Source organism: Vombatus ursinus, unplaced genomic scaffold (assembly GCF_900497805.2).
Source record: "Vombatus ursinus unplaced genomic scaffold, bare-nosed wombat genome assembly UNPS02014807.1, whole genome shotgun sequence".
NCBI classification, from domain to species: Eukaryota; Metazoa; Chordata; class Mammalia; order Diprotodontia; family Vombatidae; genus Vombatus; species Vombatus ursinus.
The window spans coordinates 60,616,677-60,635,881 of NW_020954585.1; the positions used below are offsets into that span (position 1 = coordinate 60,616,677).

Sequence of the window (19,205 nt, forward strand, 5' to 3'; positions counted from 1 at the left end):
TTAATTTGTTTACTATGTCAATCTGTCTGCTGTGAGTTAGTAACACAGAACTAATCACTCTATGCCAAAAGGTCATCTGATCTTTTCAAAATGAGAGAAACTAGCAAGACTGGATAAAAATCTAGTTACTGAGGATAAATAAGTCTAAAGTTGACAGAGAAATAACCCTTTCCCTTCCTTTTTCCTCCCTCCCTCATTCTAGAGGTAGCTTGCTATACATTACACTAAAATGTGCCAGATGATCAGAGAATCCATATCATATTTCTGTGCCTTAAGAACTTGAACCAGCTGACTGTCAAGAGGTCTAAAACCTCAAAGAAATGGGTTATTTATAAATGAGCACTGAATTGAAACTGGTCCACCCAGACCATCCAGATATTTAGAAATATCTCATAATAATATTAAAAATACTTCATGTACATTATTTACAAATGTAAAGCAAAGAAGAACCCAAAGCACAGCAAAAGGAAATGATTTGCAGACCTTTGTAGCGAATCTGGAGAATCTGGTGAACCTATTTTCAGTTTGTTGTTCCATCAACGAAGCCTTTGTACCTCTTCTCAGAGAGTCTTCTCAATCATAAATGATGAGGAAGGAAGCTTGCAAGAGTAAATAACCCTGAGCAACAGTTTAGAGTGACCTCTAGGACTACTCCCTGACCTCAACAACTAGAAATGCTGTTACTGTGCAATCAAATATCCACAGTAATGGAAGGCAAATAGACAAAGATTACATAAAAACTCAAGGATAATCAAGTTATTTTGTTATGCTTGGGAATTCAGTCAGAGGCAGGATGAAAATACAGTGAAAGATTTGGAATCAGAAGACCTCGCTGTGATTCCTTTTTGTTGTTGTTTAGTCATTTTTTAGTGGTGTCCAACTCTCCATGATCCCACTTGGGGTTTTCTTGGCAAAAATACTAGAGTAGTTTTCCATTTCCTTCTCCAGTTTATTTTTGCAGATAAGGAACTAAGGCAAATAGGGTTAGGTGACTTGCCCAGGGTCACACAACTAGGAAGTGTCTGAGGCCATATTTGAACTCAGGAAGATGAGTCTTCCTGACTTCAGGACCATTACTCTATCCACTGCACCATGTAGCTACCCTAGCTCTGCTATTTACCACGTAAGTAAGTTACTTATTTTCTCTGAGCCCAATTCCTTTTGTGTTAAAGCTCTGGACTAGAAGGGATCTCAAAGGTCATTTGAATCAGGCTCTTCACTTGACAGATGAGGAAACTGACACCCAAGGGGGTTAAATGATTTGCCCTAGGTCATACAGGTAGGAAGTAGGTTTGAATCTAGATTTCTTACTCCAGAACCATTGTTCTTTCTGGGATTAAGTGATGTTAACAATTCTTTGTAATACTTACCTCACAGGGATTTTCTTAAGAAAATATTTTAACTTATAAATGCTATGTAAATGTTAAATATGTAGGCTGCTAGATGGCACATTGGAGTCAAGAAGTCCTGAATTCAAAATTTGCCTCAGACAACTTTCTACTCTCAGTTTCCTCAATTTATATCCCCTATTCCTCAACTCTTATCCCTTGTAAAAAGAAAATAATAACACCTATCTCGAATGTTTGTTGTGCTAACATTTATAAAGTGCTTTGTAAGCTTTAAGTTGTTGTATCCAAATCTCTGTCACCTCTTTTGGGGTTTTCTTAGCAAAGGTACTAGAGTGGTTTGCCATTTCCTTTTTCAGCTCATTTTACAGATGAAGAAATTGGGGCAAGCAGTTAAGTAACTTCCCCAGGGTTACTCAGCAAGTAAGTGTCTGAGGCCAGATTTGAACTCAGGTCTTCCTGATTCCAGGCCTGGAGCTCTATCCACTGTGCCACCTAGCTTGCCCTTGTAAACCTTAAAGTGCTACATAAATGATAGATAATAATAATTATTATTATACATATACCCATCATTGCCCTGCTCTACCTAACACCCTCCTCTACTTGACCAGACCCCCTTTTCCTTACTGCCATTACTTTGGTATATGTAGCTTGAGAAGATCCTGCATTTTTGGATAATATTTTCACAGAAAATTGAGAGTTATCTATACTACCTTTCTTTCTAAAATTTTAGGAAATCCTTTTTTTTTTTTTGGCCCAACAACCACTAATGTAAATTGTTTTCTGACATTCAAAAATATATGACTTAGCCATGACAAATGTAGCCAGGGACACTTCTCCTCAGATCTGGCATGGAACTTTTCAAATAAGAGGGTTTATATAACTATGATTTGAGCTGCCAGTTAGTGTACTCTTTAACAACAAGTAGCAAAACCTTTAATTAGGACAGAATAGTAAAGCGTATGTATATAAATAAGAAAAGGACTTTTCAGTTACAAATTATAATGGTGGGGAGATAGATAGCCTTTTCCTCACTGATGGATATTTATAGAGTGAATACAATGTTTTAGACCTGTTCTCTACTATACGAAAAATATTGGCCACTGCTTTTGTCCTCAAAGAGATTACATTCTACCAAAACCTATAGATATCCTTACATTTCCTCCCAAATGCTATGTTTCCCCTCCTTTTTTAACTTCCTAATATGTTTTATTTTATAGTGTATCAGGAGTCATTCTTTGCAGAGATAGGAGGAAATAATTGTGGAATAATGCATATACTGTCAGACTCAGATGATATGTTGGTTGGTTTTATTAAATTGCTTTTTACCCTCTTTCATCTAAAATCTTTGTTACAAGGTATGGCTCCATGGGTGTGGAAGAGGGGAGGGATGTATTTGTGAAAACAAAATATACAAGAAGAGCAATTTTTAAGGCATCTACTCCACCTCTCTTTAGCAAGGCTACTTAATCTATTCTAAAGAGATGAAACTCTCCCTACTGTCATGCTACAGTCTATGGGGTCACAAAGAGTTGGACATGACTAAACGACTGAGCAACAACTCAATCTACTCTAGAGAGATGAAACTCTGCCTACTTTAAATTTAGCCTTAACCAACATAATGTATTCAATATGCCTGGTATATTTAAATATTTAAATGGCCCTGTGATTTCATCCACGTGGGTATTCCCTCCATCTATGCCTGCCCATCTCCTGCAACTCTTGTCGATATAGTCCTATACATTTGCCACAGGGGTCCACTCAATATGCTGGGGGCCTCCCTGGCTTTCTTTTGTCATCATGTGATAGGATATGAATGGGTCATGTGGAGCTATCAGTTTTCATTTGTTCCGACCATGTGACCAGCCTATCTTCTTTATGTTTCTTCAATGATATCCTTTATATCACTTTTTCTTCATAGTTACTTTATAATGGGTGGCAGCCTGGTCATAATCATCATGTGCTTTTCCAATGCTCTTTGGAGGTGTGATAGTAGCAGTATTTCTAAGGTTCCTGCCACATAGGCTGGGCTAGCCATTCCTAAGTTTATACTCCATGCGGGCTAGGCTAGTTTTTCCTTAAAGGCCTTGAAACTGTCCTCAAGACATGATTGGCTCTGGGGATTATGGCTCCAACCACTGATGTAGCTTCCTGGTCATCTCAGTGCAAAAAGGGTCATGCTTCTGACCTTGGCCCACCATTGACAACACAGAGGTAAGAAAGCTGCACTCGACTGAATTGAGGTTGTATCCTCGAATATCCTTTCCATGCCATGTCTAAGTAAAGCTCCTTTGTTAATTGCTAAATCAACATCTTTGAACCATTCTTGAATCTGGAGTACCAGAGCAACCTGGTCAGGCATAGTTTATATCATTTGATGAGATTTCCAGGATTGGAACAACAGGCACTACCAACTCGTGACCCAAAAGAATAACTGCTATGAGGAAAGAGCCTGCCAGGTCCACTAGCCCCACTATCATCTGCCAACTAATAATCATTGATGGGCAGGTAAACTCGAGAGTAGTGCTCCACCATCCCAGACTATCTGTTCTGCTTCCAGCCAAACCTTGCAGCCATCATCCAAAGGGGTAACCTTTATACTTCTTTTAGATTCAATAAACAATAAGTCCAGTGGAATACTATATTTTTACATTTTTCAATCAAGTGTGCAATGGTAAGATGTGGTCTGCTATTGTTGTAGGCCAGGCCTGACTCAGGAATTTGTTTTGCTTGACTATACATATTTGTTATAAGAATTTTGTTTTTCGTTTTCTCTTTTAAATTGGGAGTGGGAGAGAGGGAGAAAAAGAAAAGCTTGCTAACTGGGGGAAAAGAAATCTAAAAGCTCAAATTTTAAAAGTAGTTATCTGTGAAAAAATGTTTAGAGATTTATGAGCACTACAATACAAGATGATCAAGTGTTCTCTGAAATTAAATTTCTTGTTGCCTTTGGATGTATGATAAAAGGAACTCTTCCCAGTTCTTTACTTGCCTCTCCAAGGAGAAATTGTGAACCATTTAGCTGCAGCTTCCTTCTGGTTTTGCTTATTTTGACAATGTCAAAAGTGATACAATCATTTCCTTTAGTTACATGTCCATGTGTTGGTCATTGGAAAAGGTGCTCACATGTAAAGAACCACAACCAAATCCCTATTTATAGATGGTCTAAAAATGGTGCTTCTTAGTACCTTCTGTCCCATTTTCCATATGTGTGCCACTGTTATTAAATAGCATTTGAGAACCCAGAGTCACTTATTTTGATGGGGCATCTAAACAGGAACTTATGGAGGGTATATTTGGTATACTATGGGCTCCAATAAGTACCAAATAAATTTTTTTTTTTTTGCTTTTTGGTGAGGCAATTGGTTTTAACTGACTTGCCCTGGATCACACAGCTAGCAAGTGTCATGTGTCCGAGGCCAGATTTGAACTCAGGTCCTCCTGACTTCAGGGCCAGTGCTCTATCCACTGTACTACCTAGCTGACCAAGTACCAAATAATGTAATGTATCTTTCAACCTCTTACTTATATCTGGAGTCCCAGGGACCACTAATATAAATTGTTTTCTGAGACTGAGAAATATTTGACTTAGCCATGACAAATTATCCAGGAACACCAGCAGGCTTCAAGTCCAGCATGGAGCTTTTTGATAAGAGGGGTTATATAAACATGATTTGAGCCCCCATCTAGTGCATGCTTTAATAACAAAGAGCAAAGCCTTTAATTGGGACAGTATAGCAAAGTAAATAACATTCTTCCTATAATCTCCCACAGATGCTCACACTAGGCAGACAGCTCACATTCTTAGGGCTAAACCTCAACCGGAATACTTCTCACACCTCCATTTCTGAACTATCACCTATGTTCTACTATAACCTCTCTGCCTGACCCTAACCCTCAGAGCTACTGCTAGGATTTTTCACTCATGATGAAATGTTGTTGCCCTCTGCTGCTAGATATCTTCTCCATCAAACTGACCATTTGCTGGGCTTATCTGCAGATGCTATAGCTTTTCCCTCAAAAGGCAGAGTTATCACTCTTTTGTGAGACTGCCCTATACCTAAAGTTAATCAACATACTTTTAATTTTTTATTAGTCAGATCCATAGCCCCACCTAGAAAGCACAGAAAATCCCTCAAACCAATTTCTTTTTGAGGCAATTGGGGTTAAATAACTAGCCCAAGGTCACACAGACATGTGTCTCAGGCTGAATTTGAATTCAGGTCCTCCTGACTCCAGGGCCAGTGGTCTATCCACTATGCCATCAAAATATTTTTAAAAATACACTCTGACTAGGATGATCCAAGAAGAATTCTGACTAGTATCACTTAATATTTAAGGTGAGACAAGGAAATTTCTTAAAATCCTATCATCCCCCTGGCAACAAGCACCAGGGCCATGCATATTATCCTAGAACATGACCAAACCTCAAGGAGGCAATACTGGAGAGATCAGACTGGGGGACAGGTGGCAATCTTTCCTGTGTTCCTGCGGCGACATACTCATCCTGATGTCCCCCTTATGTAATTTTTCTTCTCAAATAATGTTACCCTCTTAGAAGGAATGAATCACAGAATCTTTATATTCTGTCAAGTACCAGTGCTCAATTAATTCTGATTGTTGATAATTGGTAGTAATGTCATTTATCTACACAGATGTTCTCTTCTCTGAAGATGATAGAAAGAAATCCACTGTTGTGTATTAACTTTCTGTGCCTTAGTTTCTCCATCTGTAAAATATTAATTACATTGGCTACCTATACCAAGCAAACAAGTTATTAGCATAAGAAGATTTATGGTCATTGGTACAAAATCATATACATATTAAAAACAATAGTGTTTTCACCAATAGATAAGTTGTCAAAGGATATGAGCAAATAGTTCTCAAAAGAATTATAAACTATTAACAACCATACAAAAAACACTATAAGTAAGAACAATGCAAGTCAAAACAATCCTCGCACTGAGAAAACTAGCAAAGGTGACAAAAGATAGGAATTATCAATGAAGGGTGGATTGTAGAAAGATAGTACACTAATGTATTGTTGGTGTACGTGAACTGGAACAACCATTGTGGAAAGCAATTTGGAATTGTGGAGGAAAATTCTGTACTTTATGTTTTAGATATAAGTATGCCAGAAACAATTTTTTGTTAATTTAAGTTACTGTTATAAGGATTTTTGCTTAGAATGGGAGAGAAACAAAGATGGACAGAGACACCCCATAACTCTGAAAATCTCTCTTTAACAGACCATTTTCTAGTCACAATTTATGACATCTTCAAAACAACAGACAAAATCCTTCCATAAGTTAAAACATAATTATAGCAATCACAGTAAAGTTCCATGAACATTTTGCCTCATCAAACAGAACAATGGTCACTTAAACTTTCAGCATACCCTTGTAAAATCATTTTTCTAAAACTATTCACTCTTTCTTTAATCATTCTCTTTTAATATTCTCTTTCCTACCAGGTTAAAGGTAAATTCAAGAGATACTACCATTAAATGAAGTAATCAAAAAGACTAGTTCTTTCTCTTATTCTAATCATTTCCCTAATCTGGTCAAAGTGGACCATTCCAGGGTTTGGTACTTCATCAAGGAGTCTGATTTGAAGAAAGGGGAACAAGGTCATTGTTTCAGATTTGATAGTCAAAGAAAAACTGATAAGATTTCCCTTTCAGATTATTCAAAAGTCTTCTGCCTAGGACAGATTTTTTAAAAAATGCCTTTTAAAATATTTTTTAAATGGTATGTGTGTATTGGTCTGCTTCAATAGAATTATGCAAATAAAATGATTTTTAAAATGTCCATACCCTTTAATACAGAGCTTCCACTGTTAGGTATATATTCCAAGGAGGTCATTGATAAAAAAAAATCTCCATAGATATCAAAATATTGATACCTCCATTTTTTGTGGTAGCTCAGTAGCTGCCTATCAATTGGGGAATGGCTAAACAAATTGTGGCATGTGATTGTCATGGAATATTACTGTGTGAAATGACAAACATGAATACATAGAAGCATGGGAATACATATGAACTGATGCAAAGTGAAGTCAGTAGAGCCAGGAAGACTATATAAATGGAAAGAAAACAAAGCAATTGAAACTGACTGTTGTAAAATGATAGCAATAGAGGAGAAGCCTCAGAGTCAGAAAAACTTGAATTTGAATCCCACCTCAAACACTACTAGCTATGGGTATCCTGGGGCAAGGCAGGTCACTTCTCTTCACCTCAATTTCCTCATTTGGAAGGTGAGGATAATATTGCCTACTTCACAGGGTTGTGAGGACCATATGAGATAATAAATGTAATATGCTCTATAAACCTTAAAGATCCATTATGTCAATACTAGCTATTATTGTAATTATGATGTTTCCACTAATACCAAGTTTGATTCGGAGTACTAATAAAGTGGTACAAGCAATTGTTTTCTGTTCAATTTGGGAAGGGGTACATAAAAGCTGCTAAAATGTTATCTTAAAAACACAATCATCGGGGCAGCTAGGTGGTGCAGTGGATAGAGCACCAGCCCTGAAGTCAGGACGACCTGACTTCAAATCTGGCCTCAGACCAAACACTTGACACGTACTAGCTGTGTGACCTTGGGCAAGTCACTTAACCCCGATTGCCTCACTAAAAAACAAACAAACAAAAAAAAAAACCACAATCATCAACAACTTGCCTAATATTTTCAGGCTCATCACTGTGGGATCGTGAGCTTCTTCCATAACTACCAACATCTAGAAATGTTTTCTGCATTTTTCTTAGCCTTGAAGATCCTTCCATTTCACTTAAAATCTACTACATCTAAATTCTTCTCCTAGGCCTCTCAATTGCTCTCTCCTGTGTTTATTGGTCTTATGAAGAAATGCTTTTTATCCCCTTCCCCATATAACTTTATATTATTGTCTTTTTATAATTTTTCACTCATGTACTAAAATCTCCTTTTGAATCTATGATGCATTTAAGGTGATAGTTTTTACTGAAAATATACAGTTGTTTCTTGCCTTCTCAGTGAATGGAGGAGAGGGTAGAAGAAGGGAGAGAATTTGGAACTGAAAATAAAAACAAAAAAACAAATTTTAAAAAAAGAAAATATAAAGTTGGGCTGTATTATAGGTAACTGGGGACTGGCACATGCACAGACTCCATCAGCTTATTCAGTTGATGCAGCCTCTCCATGTGGAAGATGCTGGGTAGCTTGCTTCCAGGATAATTGTGATAACATGTAAAGGAAGTGCCTTGGAGACTCTGGTGAATGTGTGGACATTTTGTAACTGGTTACAATTGGCTAGCCACATAATTGGGAAAAGCAGTTTTTGATTAGCTGTGTAACCAAAACTGTTGGAACCTTCAAAAAAGATCTGAGTGAGCTTTGGCCATCTTTAATTTTGTTTCATTCAATGATTCTTTCACATACAGCATCTGGTGAAAGACCACGCTGTACTCTCTGAGGTCATATAGCCCTGAAAAATAGGCCTCAGAACGAGGCTTTTTTGTTTGTTCTTTTCAGTTCTACGTGAAGGGAGGGGAATCTTTGACCCTGGGTTTTTTGGAATGTTGGGACAATGGACCACAGGAACCTGGGGGTTGGAATCCAGGACTGGCCTTGCAGCCAATCCAGCACTGATATCTGAGGAGCAAGGAGTTACCTGTGGGAGTGACCTTCAAGACCCCAGTCAGTATCAGCTGAGACAAGAACTCAGCTAGCAAAGATGTCACACCTGAACATGAATTTGGTGAGACCACAGCTATGTAGGTACTGACCTAAGTTTTGGTCCTATTCCCCCAGAAATGGAGGTAGTTTTGAAAGCATATGCTCCTTAACGTATTGAGGGTGAGGTGGAGAAATATTTTTACATTTGTGTCGCTATATCTTTGATATATCCTTTTGTAAAAGCTAATTGTAAATATCCCTTTGTAAATGGTTAAATGGAATTGTTGTCCTAGTCACTAGCCCCTAAGCATAGGGAGAGTGTGTGTGTGTGTGTGTGTGTGTGTGTGTGTGTGTGTGATATAGATGGTAGGGGTTCAGAAGGTCAATGGTATTAGAGAAAAAACACCCTAGTCCCTAAGGGTTACTTCTAAAACCCTAAGAGGCAGATGTAGCAGCCTGGCTCTGAGAGAAAGAACTAGAACATGCATACTCTATATAAAAAGAAAGCTTTTCATACTAAATAATCCAAAATACTTTAACTAACTTATGCACATATATACATCTATGTACCTGTTTAGGTCTCCTTACCTCATCTGTCTCTCTTTTTCTCCTCTTTCTGTTTCCCTCTCTCTCTGTCCCTCTGTCTCTCTTGAAGAGAGACAGAGAAAGAGACAGAGAGAGACAGAGAGATGGATGGATATAGACATATAGATACAGATTTATATTTTCATCGTGCCTACAACCAGAGCTGTGGTTTTACCTTGGCTTCAAAAGTAAGGGCTTTTTACACAATCTTTTTGGCACATATTCCCATCAAAGGTTTCCTCTAAGAAGTTCAAAATTTGGCATATATCTAAGCCACTACAGAAAACGTAAAAGATTATAATCCCCATGCAAGCACTGAGGCTAGCACAACATCAAATATAGGACAGACTTTATTTAACCTAACTAAAAAATAAAACAACCTTTTACCCTCCATGATATGTCTTTGTTCCCCTTGGGGACTATATATCCTCCAGACTCACCCTTCGGGTAGCCCACATTCCTCAGGAAGTGTTGAGTGGACCTCTAGCTCTCTTAGGGACATATACATTCCTCCAGATGAAGGTGATTCCTCCAGATGAAGGTGATACTTCCCTTGCAAGAAAGAGCACTTATGACTACTAGAGAGTTGACTCCTTTTCCCCAACCGACACAGTACACATAATTTATAGTACAAGTGCAGGGAGAGGTCTGGTTTTATTCCGTCACATAAGGGCTCTGATCTTTAGTTGTCTTTGGCACTGGGGATCCTGCTTGGTCCAGGAACTCCTCTGCTTGGCCCAAGAACCATTGTTAGGGAATGGCTAAACAAATTTGGTACCTAACTGTAACTGAAGAATTGTCAGAAGTATGTCCTTCTCTCTTGCTTCCCGTTACCTTTTTCCAAGAACCCTGGGCTGCCAAACCCCATCAAGGCGAACAGGTGGGAACAGTAACTATTGATGCCATTGGGATGAGCTATGAGTCATAAATTATATATCTGTCTCATTGGAAGACCATTCAGCCTCCTGACATCTAGGCACTGTCATCTGAACCACTGGTGCACCCTTTAAAACCCCTGGTCCTTTCCATGTGCATCACAACTATACCTTAGGACATCTGCCCTGCTGCCGAACTCTTTAATATGTGTTATCTTCCCCAAATACAGTATGAGCTACTTGAGAGTAGGAACTATCTCCTTTTTTTTAAAAAAAAAAGTATAATCCCAGGACAGTGTTTAGCACATAGTAAGCACTTAATGAATGCCTTTTCATTCATTCATTCATCTATTGTTGTGCTGTAAGAAATAATAAATATAATGAATATAAATACAGAGAAGTATGGGAAGAGAAATTAATTGATACAAAGTAAAGTAAGCAGAACTATAAAATATACACAATGACTACAACAATGCAAATGGAAAGAATGACAATAATGAAATAATCAAAATTGAATGCTCTGAAATAATAATGCTCAATCTGGGCCCCAAAGAAGACATATGAGAAGGCACCTCTTTGTTTCTTCATGGAGACAGGAGGCTAGAGGTATGGAACATTAAAATTAATTTCAGACTTTTTTGATGTGTTAGCTTTCCTGAGTTTTCTTTCTCTCTCTTTTTCTTTGTTATAAGGAATGTCTTGGGGAGAGAAACATTGAGAAACACATGTGATGTTGTTTTGTTTAATTTATTTAATTTTATTGGTCTAGGGAAGTCAAGTTCTTTGGTCAAGGTCACATAGGTAGTAAGTTTACTGCATATATAAGGTGCTCGACTACATGATGGTGATAACTCAGATGAAAACATTTTATAGTTAGGGTTTTTTTTGTTTGTTGCTTTTTTTTTTCTTGTAAAGATGTCCCACTACCCAACATTCTTCCGAAATTTTTGTCCCTACTTGTTTTGGGTTGTGAAAGTTGATGAGATCAGAAATTCATATTTTAAAAAACTACCAAACCTAATTTTAAGTTAATTAATTTTTAGTACTCAAAAGTCTTTCTCAGTAATGCTTTAAATGTGATGTCAATAGGCAATAGAAGCTGGTGGGATTTGTGCCAAATGAATATTCTGTCCTTAGCTAATAGGACTCAGATACTTTCTTTTTTTCCTGATCCAGTTTTGATCAGGAACCTCAATTGTAGTGTGGTTTGTTGTTTATGAATACTGAACAGGCTGTTCTCCCTCCAGGAAAAAAAGTTTTGCAGCTAAAATGATAAATGACATTGAGGCCAAATTTGCTGCTTTTCAGACAGACATCTGTTTGCAATGTATAAACAGCTGACAAATTGCTTCAGGTTAGTTACATGAAGCTCTTCAGTTTTACAAGGAGATGCATATGAAGGGTAATTTTTACCACATCTACCAAGCTCATCATAATTATTGAATGGAATAAACTTTAGAAAAATCTAAGCTATCCCTGTAGGGTTTTGGAATACAATGGGGTCCTTTTAGAACATTCTACCCACTGTTACATGCATGTGCCCGAATTTCTCCATTTTTTATGCTAAGTAGCAACATGTACAATAGGAATATTTTCATTCTCAACCACATCATATTTCAAGTCAACAAGCATTTATTAAGTGCCATGATGTGCATGGTCCTGTGCTAGGCACTGGAAATACAAAAACTAAAACTAAACCACTAAGGAACTTACGTGCCTCTGGGATCATAAAATCTTAGATTTAAAGCTAAAATGGATCTCAGGGGAGATCTCTTCCAACACTCATTTTACAAATAAGGAAACTAAGACCCAGGGAAGTTAAATGATTTTCCCAAGGTTGCATAAGTGATGACAGAATCAGGATTTGAACTTAGGTCCTTTGACTCAAATTCAGTGTTCTTTACACCAGCAGTTCTCAGACTTTTTGGTCACAGGACCCCTTTATTTGTATTCTTAAAAATTACTGAAGACCCCAAAAAGATTTTGTTCATATGGGTCATAGCTATTGTGATTTACTGTATTAGATACAAACTGAGAGATTTCTAAAATAATTATTAACTCATTTAAAAATAACAATAAACTATCACACATTAACATAAATAACATCTTTAATGTAAAATAAGTATTTTCCAAAACAAAAAAAATTAGTGAGAAGAATGGAATTGTTTTACATATTTTTTTTTGCAAATCTTTTATGTCTGGTTTAATAAAAAACAGTTGGATTCTTATAGCTCCTTCTGCATTCAATCTGTTGGGATATATGAGGAAAATCCAGCCTCACACAGCTATGTACTTGGAAAAGGAAGAGTATTTTAATAGGCAAATAACATCTTAGTAATATTATGATAATAGTTTTAAATTCAGGGATCTCCTGAAAGGGTACTGGGAACCCCTGAGGGTCCTCAGACCACAGTTTTAGAAAAGCTGCCTTATACTACACCAGAACTGCTTCAAAAATATCATTGAAACAGATATGTAAAGAAAAGATAATTTGAGAAGGGAGATTACACTAACCACTGTGGGGATCATAACAGGCTTTCTGAAGGAAGTGACATGAGCTGAGCTCTGATGAAAGCGAGACTCTAAGAAGCACAGGTGAAGAGGGAATGAATGCATATCAAAAATAGGGACAGCCAATGCAAAGTCATGAAATAAAATTAAATGTTTAGTTTGGGGAAAAGCTAATAGTCCAATTAGGCTGAATCGCAGAGTGAATGAAAAAGTAATATGAACCAAATGGTGTAAAAATAGGTCGGAGTTAAGTTGTAGAAAATGTAAGCTCGTTGAGGGTAGGGAGAGGGTTTTTTTTTTTTTGTCTCTCTATCCTTGTCTAGCAGAGTGCCCGGCACATAGTAAGTACTTATTAAGTACTTACTGAATTGAAAAGGGGGCTCCAAATGCTAGACTAAATAGTTGATATTTATTTCTAGGGGCAGCTAGGTGGTGCAGTAGATAGTGCAGTGGGTAGCAAGCTGGGCCCGGAGTCAGGAAGACCTGAGTTCAAATCTAGCCTTAGACACTTACTAACTGTGTGACCCAGGGCAAATCATTTAATCCCACTTGCCCCAGTTTCCTCATCTGTAAAATGAGCTGGAGAAGGAAATGGCAAACCACTCCAGTGTCTTTGCCAAGAAAACCCCAAATGGGATCAACAAAGAACCGAACACAACCAAACAATGACATTTAATCCTAGAGGCAATAAAGAGACCCTAAAGAAAGTGACATGAGAATACTTGTGCTTAAAAAGCTTATTTTGGGGGCAGCTAGGGGTACAGTGGATAGAGCACTGGCCCTACAGTCAGGAGGACCTGAGTTCAAATCCAGCCTCAGACACATGACACTTACTAGCTGTGTGACCCTGGGCAAGTCACTTAACCCCAACTGCCTAAGCAAAAAAAAAAAAAAAAAAGCTTATTCTGGCCACAGTATAGAAATGTATTGGAGAAGGGACAACCTGAAAACAGGGAGACTAATTAGGTAGCTATTGCAATAGTCCAGGTGAGATGATGAAGGCCTGAATGAGGTTAATTGCAGTGTAGGTAGAGAGAAGGGAAAGACATTGACAAGAAAGAACAGGACAGATGTTGAGCTGTAACTGATTGAATATGGGGAGTAAGGGTGGAGGAGAAGACAAGGATATCGCTAAGATTATGGACCTGGGTGAATGGAAAAATACTGGCATCTTCCACAGACATAGAAGGGGGGAGGGAATGAGTTCCACGTTAGACAATATTTTAGACAATACGCTGAAGGGGCAACCAGCTAGAGGATGTCTAACAAGCAGTTTGGAACTCACAACAGAGATTAGGGCTGGATGTATAGGTTTTGGAGGGGATAATTGGAACACATGGAAACTAATAAGATCATCAGGAAAAAGAGAAGACTAGGTAGTACAATAGATAGGATGTCAGGCCTTGAGTCAGAAAGACCTGCGTTCAAATCCAGCCACAGATACTTATTGGCTGTGTGATGCTGGCCAAGTTACTTATACTTCTATTTGCCTCAGTTTCTTCAACTATAAGCTGGGGATAATAATAGCACCTACGTCCAGGGTTGTTTCAAGTGTCATATGAGATAATATTTGTGGAGTGCTTACCACAGTGCCTGGCACATAGTAGGTACTTATCAATGCTCATTCCTTCCCTCCCAGAAAAGGGCCTTGGGAAACAACCCAAGGAACTCAGAGAGTGCTCAAACAGGTGGGAGGAGAAACAGGAGAGGGCAGTGCTAAAGAAGTTTAAAGAGAGAACAATAGGCAGAAGTAAGGTCAAAAACTGGAGAGGTCAACCAAGATGAGAATTGAGAGAAAGGTTTAGCGGTTGAAATCATTGATAATCTTTGGGATAGGTTTTAGTTGACCAGTACAAAGTATGGGATGATATCTTGAGGGGATGGAAGGGCTAAGTGAAGGTTTTATAAGGACAGAGGAGATTTTGGCAGAAGGAAAGAGACCAATGGATAAGAAGAGACTGAAGATAAAAGAGAGAAAGGGTACTTTCTCAGAGATAGGAGGGAATGAGATCAAGGGCACAGATAAGAGGGGTTGGCAAGGAGAAGAGTTCTCTCTTCCCTAGAGACTGGAGCAAAGGAGGAGAAAATGAGAAATGACATTGAAGAGTTTTGACATGTGAAATGGAGAAAAAGAAGAAGGTAATAACAGTCTCCATTTTCTCAGACAAATTATAGAAGGCAACTTATTCTGCTGAGAATCTAGAGAAGGTGGGATAGGGGCTTGAGAGAGAAAAAGTTTGGAATAAAATGACAGAGTAAATCACAGAAAAATAAAAGGATGGCATGCTGCCATGAAGTCTCAGGTAAGATCAATTTGTAGTGGATCTGGTCAACACTGTTGAGTAAATTATTTCCTCAAGAAATATTTAGCATGTGCTAGAAGCAGAGATGGCAGCTGGTGGGGGGTTAAGTCAGGGTTGGAGTTTGATGGGGAGTGAGTGGTAAGAGGACAAGGGAGCACGGGATTAAAAGACAAAGGACAGTGTATAGTTGAAATGGTCAATAATAGAGTTGAAATTAAAAAGGGAAGAAAATGAGGCCTGAACAGGGATGATATACCTGGAGGAGTGAAGGGATTGAAGGTCAAGGTGAGAACAAAAAATAGGAGGCATGAGGCAGAAAGAGTGATGGAAGGATCAGTTATAACTGAAAAAAGGAATTTCAGAGCTCAAGACCATTGAGGTGGAATGGGTATAAGTGAAGGAGAAATTACAGATGAATGAATGAAAGAGAAATGATTTTAGCTCCTATTATGAGCCAGGCACTGTGCTAGATACTGGGGATACAAATACAAATGTGAGACAGACCTTGCCCTCAAGATGCTTACATTCGAAGTGTGAGAGACAACACATATAGGATGGAGAATGGTAGCCAAGGAAAGGGGTTTTGATCTGGGAAGTTGCAAGGAAAGGGAGTAGGGCACCAACTTTTCCACTGGCTATGGTAATATCAATTTGATTACTGTTCTAGGAACAAGGTGTGGAAAAGTATGCAGTGGCAAGGACGATGACAAGGTATCTGCTATATGGCTGGATGTGAGGGAAGCATAGTCAGGGATAATTAGATATATGAGTTAGGTGAACTTTCACTCATTCACTCAGTAGCTCAGCTCTAAGATAACAGACTGATCCATTTCCTTTTCCAATATGCCCTTGATAATGTCTTATACACCACTTCTCACATAAAAATCACTGCTAAAGTATCATGTTACAGCAGTCTACTTATTTCTACTATGTATCTTTCCCATTGACCTCCTATAATTTTATTTTTTTGAATTAATAAAGTTCTCTGATTTCTAATCATATAGTATCACCAGAAGGTTATTGATGTTTAAAAAAAAAAAAAAGGTGGGCTTTTGCAGCAGCAACCAACTTGGAATTACTCAAAGTTTCCCCTTACTTCCCAAATGTAAAGCCAGCCTGACCTCCTTCTATTCAATTCTAGGCCCAGTTCACTGTCCATCAGCTGACAGACTAATTGAAAGGGCTGTCTTGTCAACTGCATATTACAATCTAGGAAATATTTGGTGTTGTTCTATCTTGTTTTTCTTGATCAATTTCTTTTATTGATCAGGACTTGTCATATTTAGCACAATGCCTTCAGTAAACAAGTCCCTCTTCTATTTGGGATTTTATGATGGATATCTTCCATGACACTGATGATCACCAAAAGAGTGGCTACAATGTCAAATTTTGATCTATCTACAGCGACCCATTTATGAACAACACATTTCCTATATTTCATTTTTTCCACATATCCTGCATATGAGAAGTATGATAGTTTTTCTATATGATTCAAGTGAATATCTCACAAAACCAGAATTCTGCAGACCCTTTGGAATAGGAAAAAATTTACCACCACCAACATGAATAGCTGGTCAAGTCATCTGCAGTGCCTAAATTGTCTTTCTGCTTTGAATACTCTGTGTGCTTCAAGATTGGCTTCCTACTCCCTGAATATTATTGCATTAACTATTGCCCTATTTTTTTTCCATGACCTACCTGTTTCTTTCTTTCTTACAATGTAAGGATTGTCCCCGATGGGAAAAGTCCTGGAAAACTAAAGGGCTCTTCCATGTGATCTATGGCCAAATAAGAAAAATTGGCCTAGCCATCCACACTGGAAAAACAAAGTAGATCAAGATCAGGCATTTCCTAGATGATGAAAATCGTGAAGGGATTGTCACTATGAAATATTTTCAAAGGAAAGGGCTCTAGGAATGAAAAATGTGGATTAGAAATATTTCTACCTTTCCACCCCTAAGTTCTAGTACTGGCATCTATTTAAAATGAGAAGTTGCCAACAGAAAAACAAGGGTTAACAACTAATCATTTGCATGCTATCAAGAAATGGATATGTTTTTGATGAGTGCAGTTTGCACAAATGCCTACCCTTTTTTAATAAGGCAGTACTCATCAAATGGTATGTAACCAATGAGAATAACAGCCACAGATGAGATTACTCCCTATTCAAGAGTGAGGACCTTCTATTGAAGTTCTGTATGGGGAGCACATATGTAATCAGGATCTTTGTTTGTAGCAGCTTATTATGCAAATTGCTACAAGTTAATTGGTTAATAAATATCAAATGTTCCAGATAAGCCAGGGTAGGAGGAAAAGTGTATCCTATGCTACAACAATATCTTCTTTAATAAAAGATAGTTTACTTGTCAGATTTATAGAGAACAGAAGACCTTATGACCAAATAGGAGAGAACATTATGAAATGCAAAATGGATAATTTTGATTACATTAAATTAAAAAGATTTTGCACAAACAAAGCCAATGCAGCCAAGATTAGAAGGGAAGTAGAAAGGTGGGAAACAAGTTTTATAGCCAGTGTCTCTGATAGAGGCTTCATTTCTAAAATATATAGAGAACTGAATCAAATTTGTAAGAATTACAAGTCATTTCCCCAATTGATAAATGGTCAAAGGATATGAACAGGCAGTTTTAGATGAAGAAATTAAAGTTACCTATAGTTATATGAAAAAGTGCTCTAAAACACTATTGATTAGAGAAATGCAAATTAAAACAATTTTGAGGTTCCATCTCATACCTATCAGATTGGCTAACATGACAAAAAAGGAAAATGAATAGATTGAAGCATTACTACTTTCTCTTTTTTTTCTCTCTCATAGTTTTTCCCTTTTGTTCTGATTCTTCTTTCACAACATGACTAATGTGAAAATATGTTTAATATGATTGTATATGTATAGCCTATATCAGATTGCATACCATGTTGGAGAAGAGAGAAGGAATGGAGGGGGAAAAATATGGAACTCAAAATCTTATAAAAGTGAATGCTGAAAATTAAAAACAAATTTAAAAAAACATGTAATCCCATTCAACACTAAATAAATATCTTTATGAATTAAAAAAGAATAATAAAGACATCAGGAAAAGAGGTCAAAAGAACACCAAAGAAACCACATGGAAAGAATACTGAAAGTAGCTGGGTTTATTATTACTAAATATCACAAAAAAGGATGGCCTAAAAAAAGTACCATTTTAAAAGTCAGATATCATAATTAAATCATGCTTTCTTAACAATTCAATTGTTCCAAGTAATATTAACTTAATTTTTTAAATTTCATGATACAGAAATTAATTTACTTATTCTTTTAAAGATAGTACTGGCAAGACAGAAGGCACTTAGTTCTCTATTACATATATCCTCTTTTAAAAACACAATTTAAGAATATCAAGAAATTTTCCACCAAAAGGAATTTTATAAAATATGCAGAGAGCTGGAATTGTTTCATATTTTCTCAGTGTGCCAGGAACAAAACAAACCTGCCTCTGCCTGGTAAGTTCATTCAATGTAAACAGAAAAAAAAATCAGCATTTTATACAACAAATATGTAAGTATAAAGCACTCTCTCTGATAAGACTTCTTAAGAAATAATAAATAGTTATAAGGTTAGTATAATCCTCATTTGATTGATATTCCACAGTATCCCGGATTCATTAAGTTTATTCTGGTTGGGCTTATATTATTCAAGTAATAATAACAATTCACATTCATGTAATCATTAATAGTTTAAAATGTGCTTCTCCTAAAATAACCTAAACTGAGTAAGTGCGCATTTTTCAAAACTTCATTGTAAAAGATATAAAGCAAACTTCATGTACATTCAGGCAAACACAGACAAAAGGGCGACTAATGAGGCTGCTTCAGTAAAATCTTCATTTAAAGTCTATAGCATCAACATATGGTAAAAAGGAA

General features: G+C 37.3%; 1 protein-coding gene across 1 annotated transcript in view; it reads right to left on the reverse strand.

Moving 5' to 3' along the window:
* LOC114052420 (methyltransferase-like protein 9) overlaps positions 1 to 562 on the reverse strand; it is a 62,994-nt gene extending 62,432 nt beyond the window's left edge. Inside the window, exon 1 of the mRNA XM_027875015.1 lies at positions 484 to 562. Coding sequence (XP_027730816.1) covers positions 484 to 537 — 54 coding nt within the window. The 5' untranslated portion in view covers positions 538 to 562. The remainder of the gene's footprint in view (positions 1 to 483) is intronic.
* Positions 563 to 19,205: the final 18,643 nt, after the last annotated feature.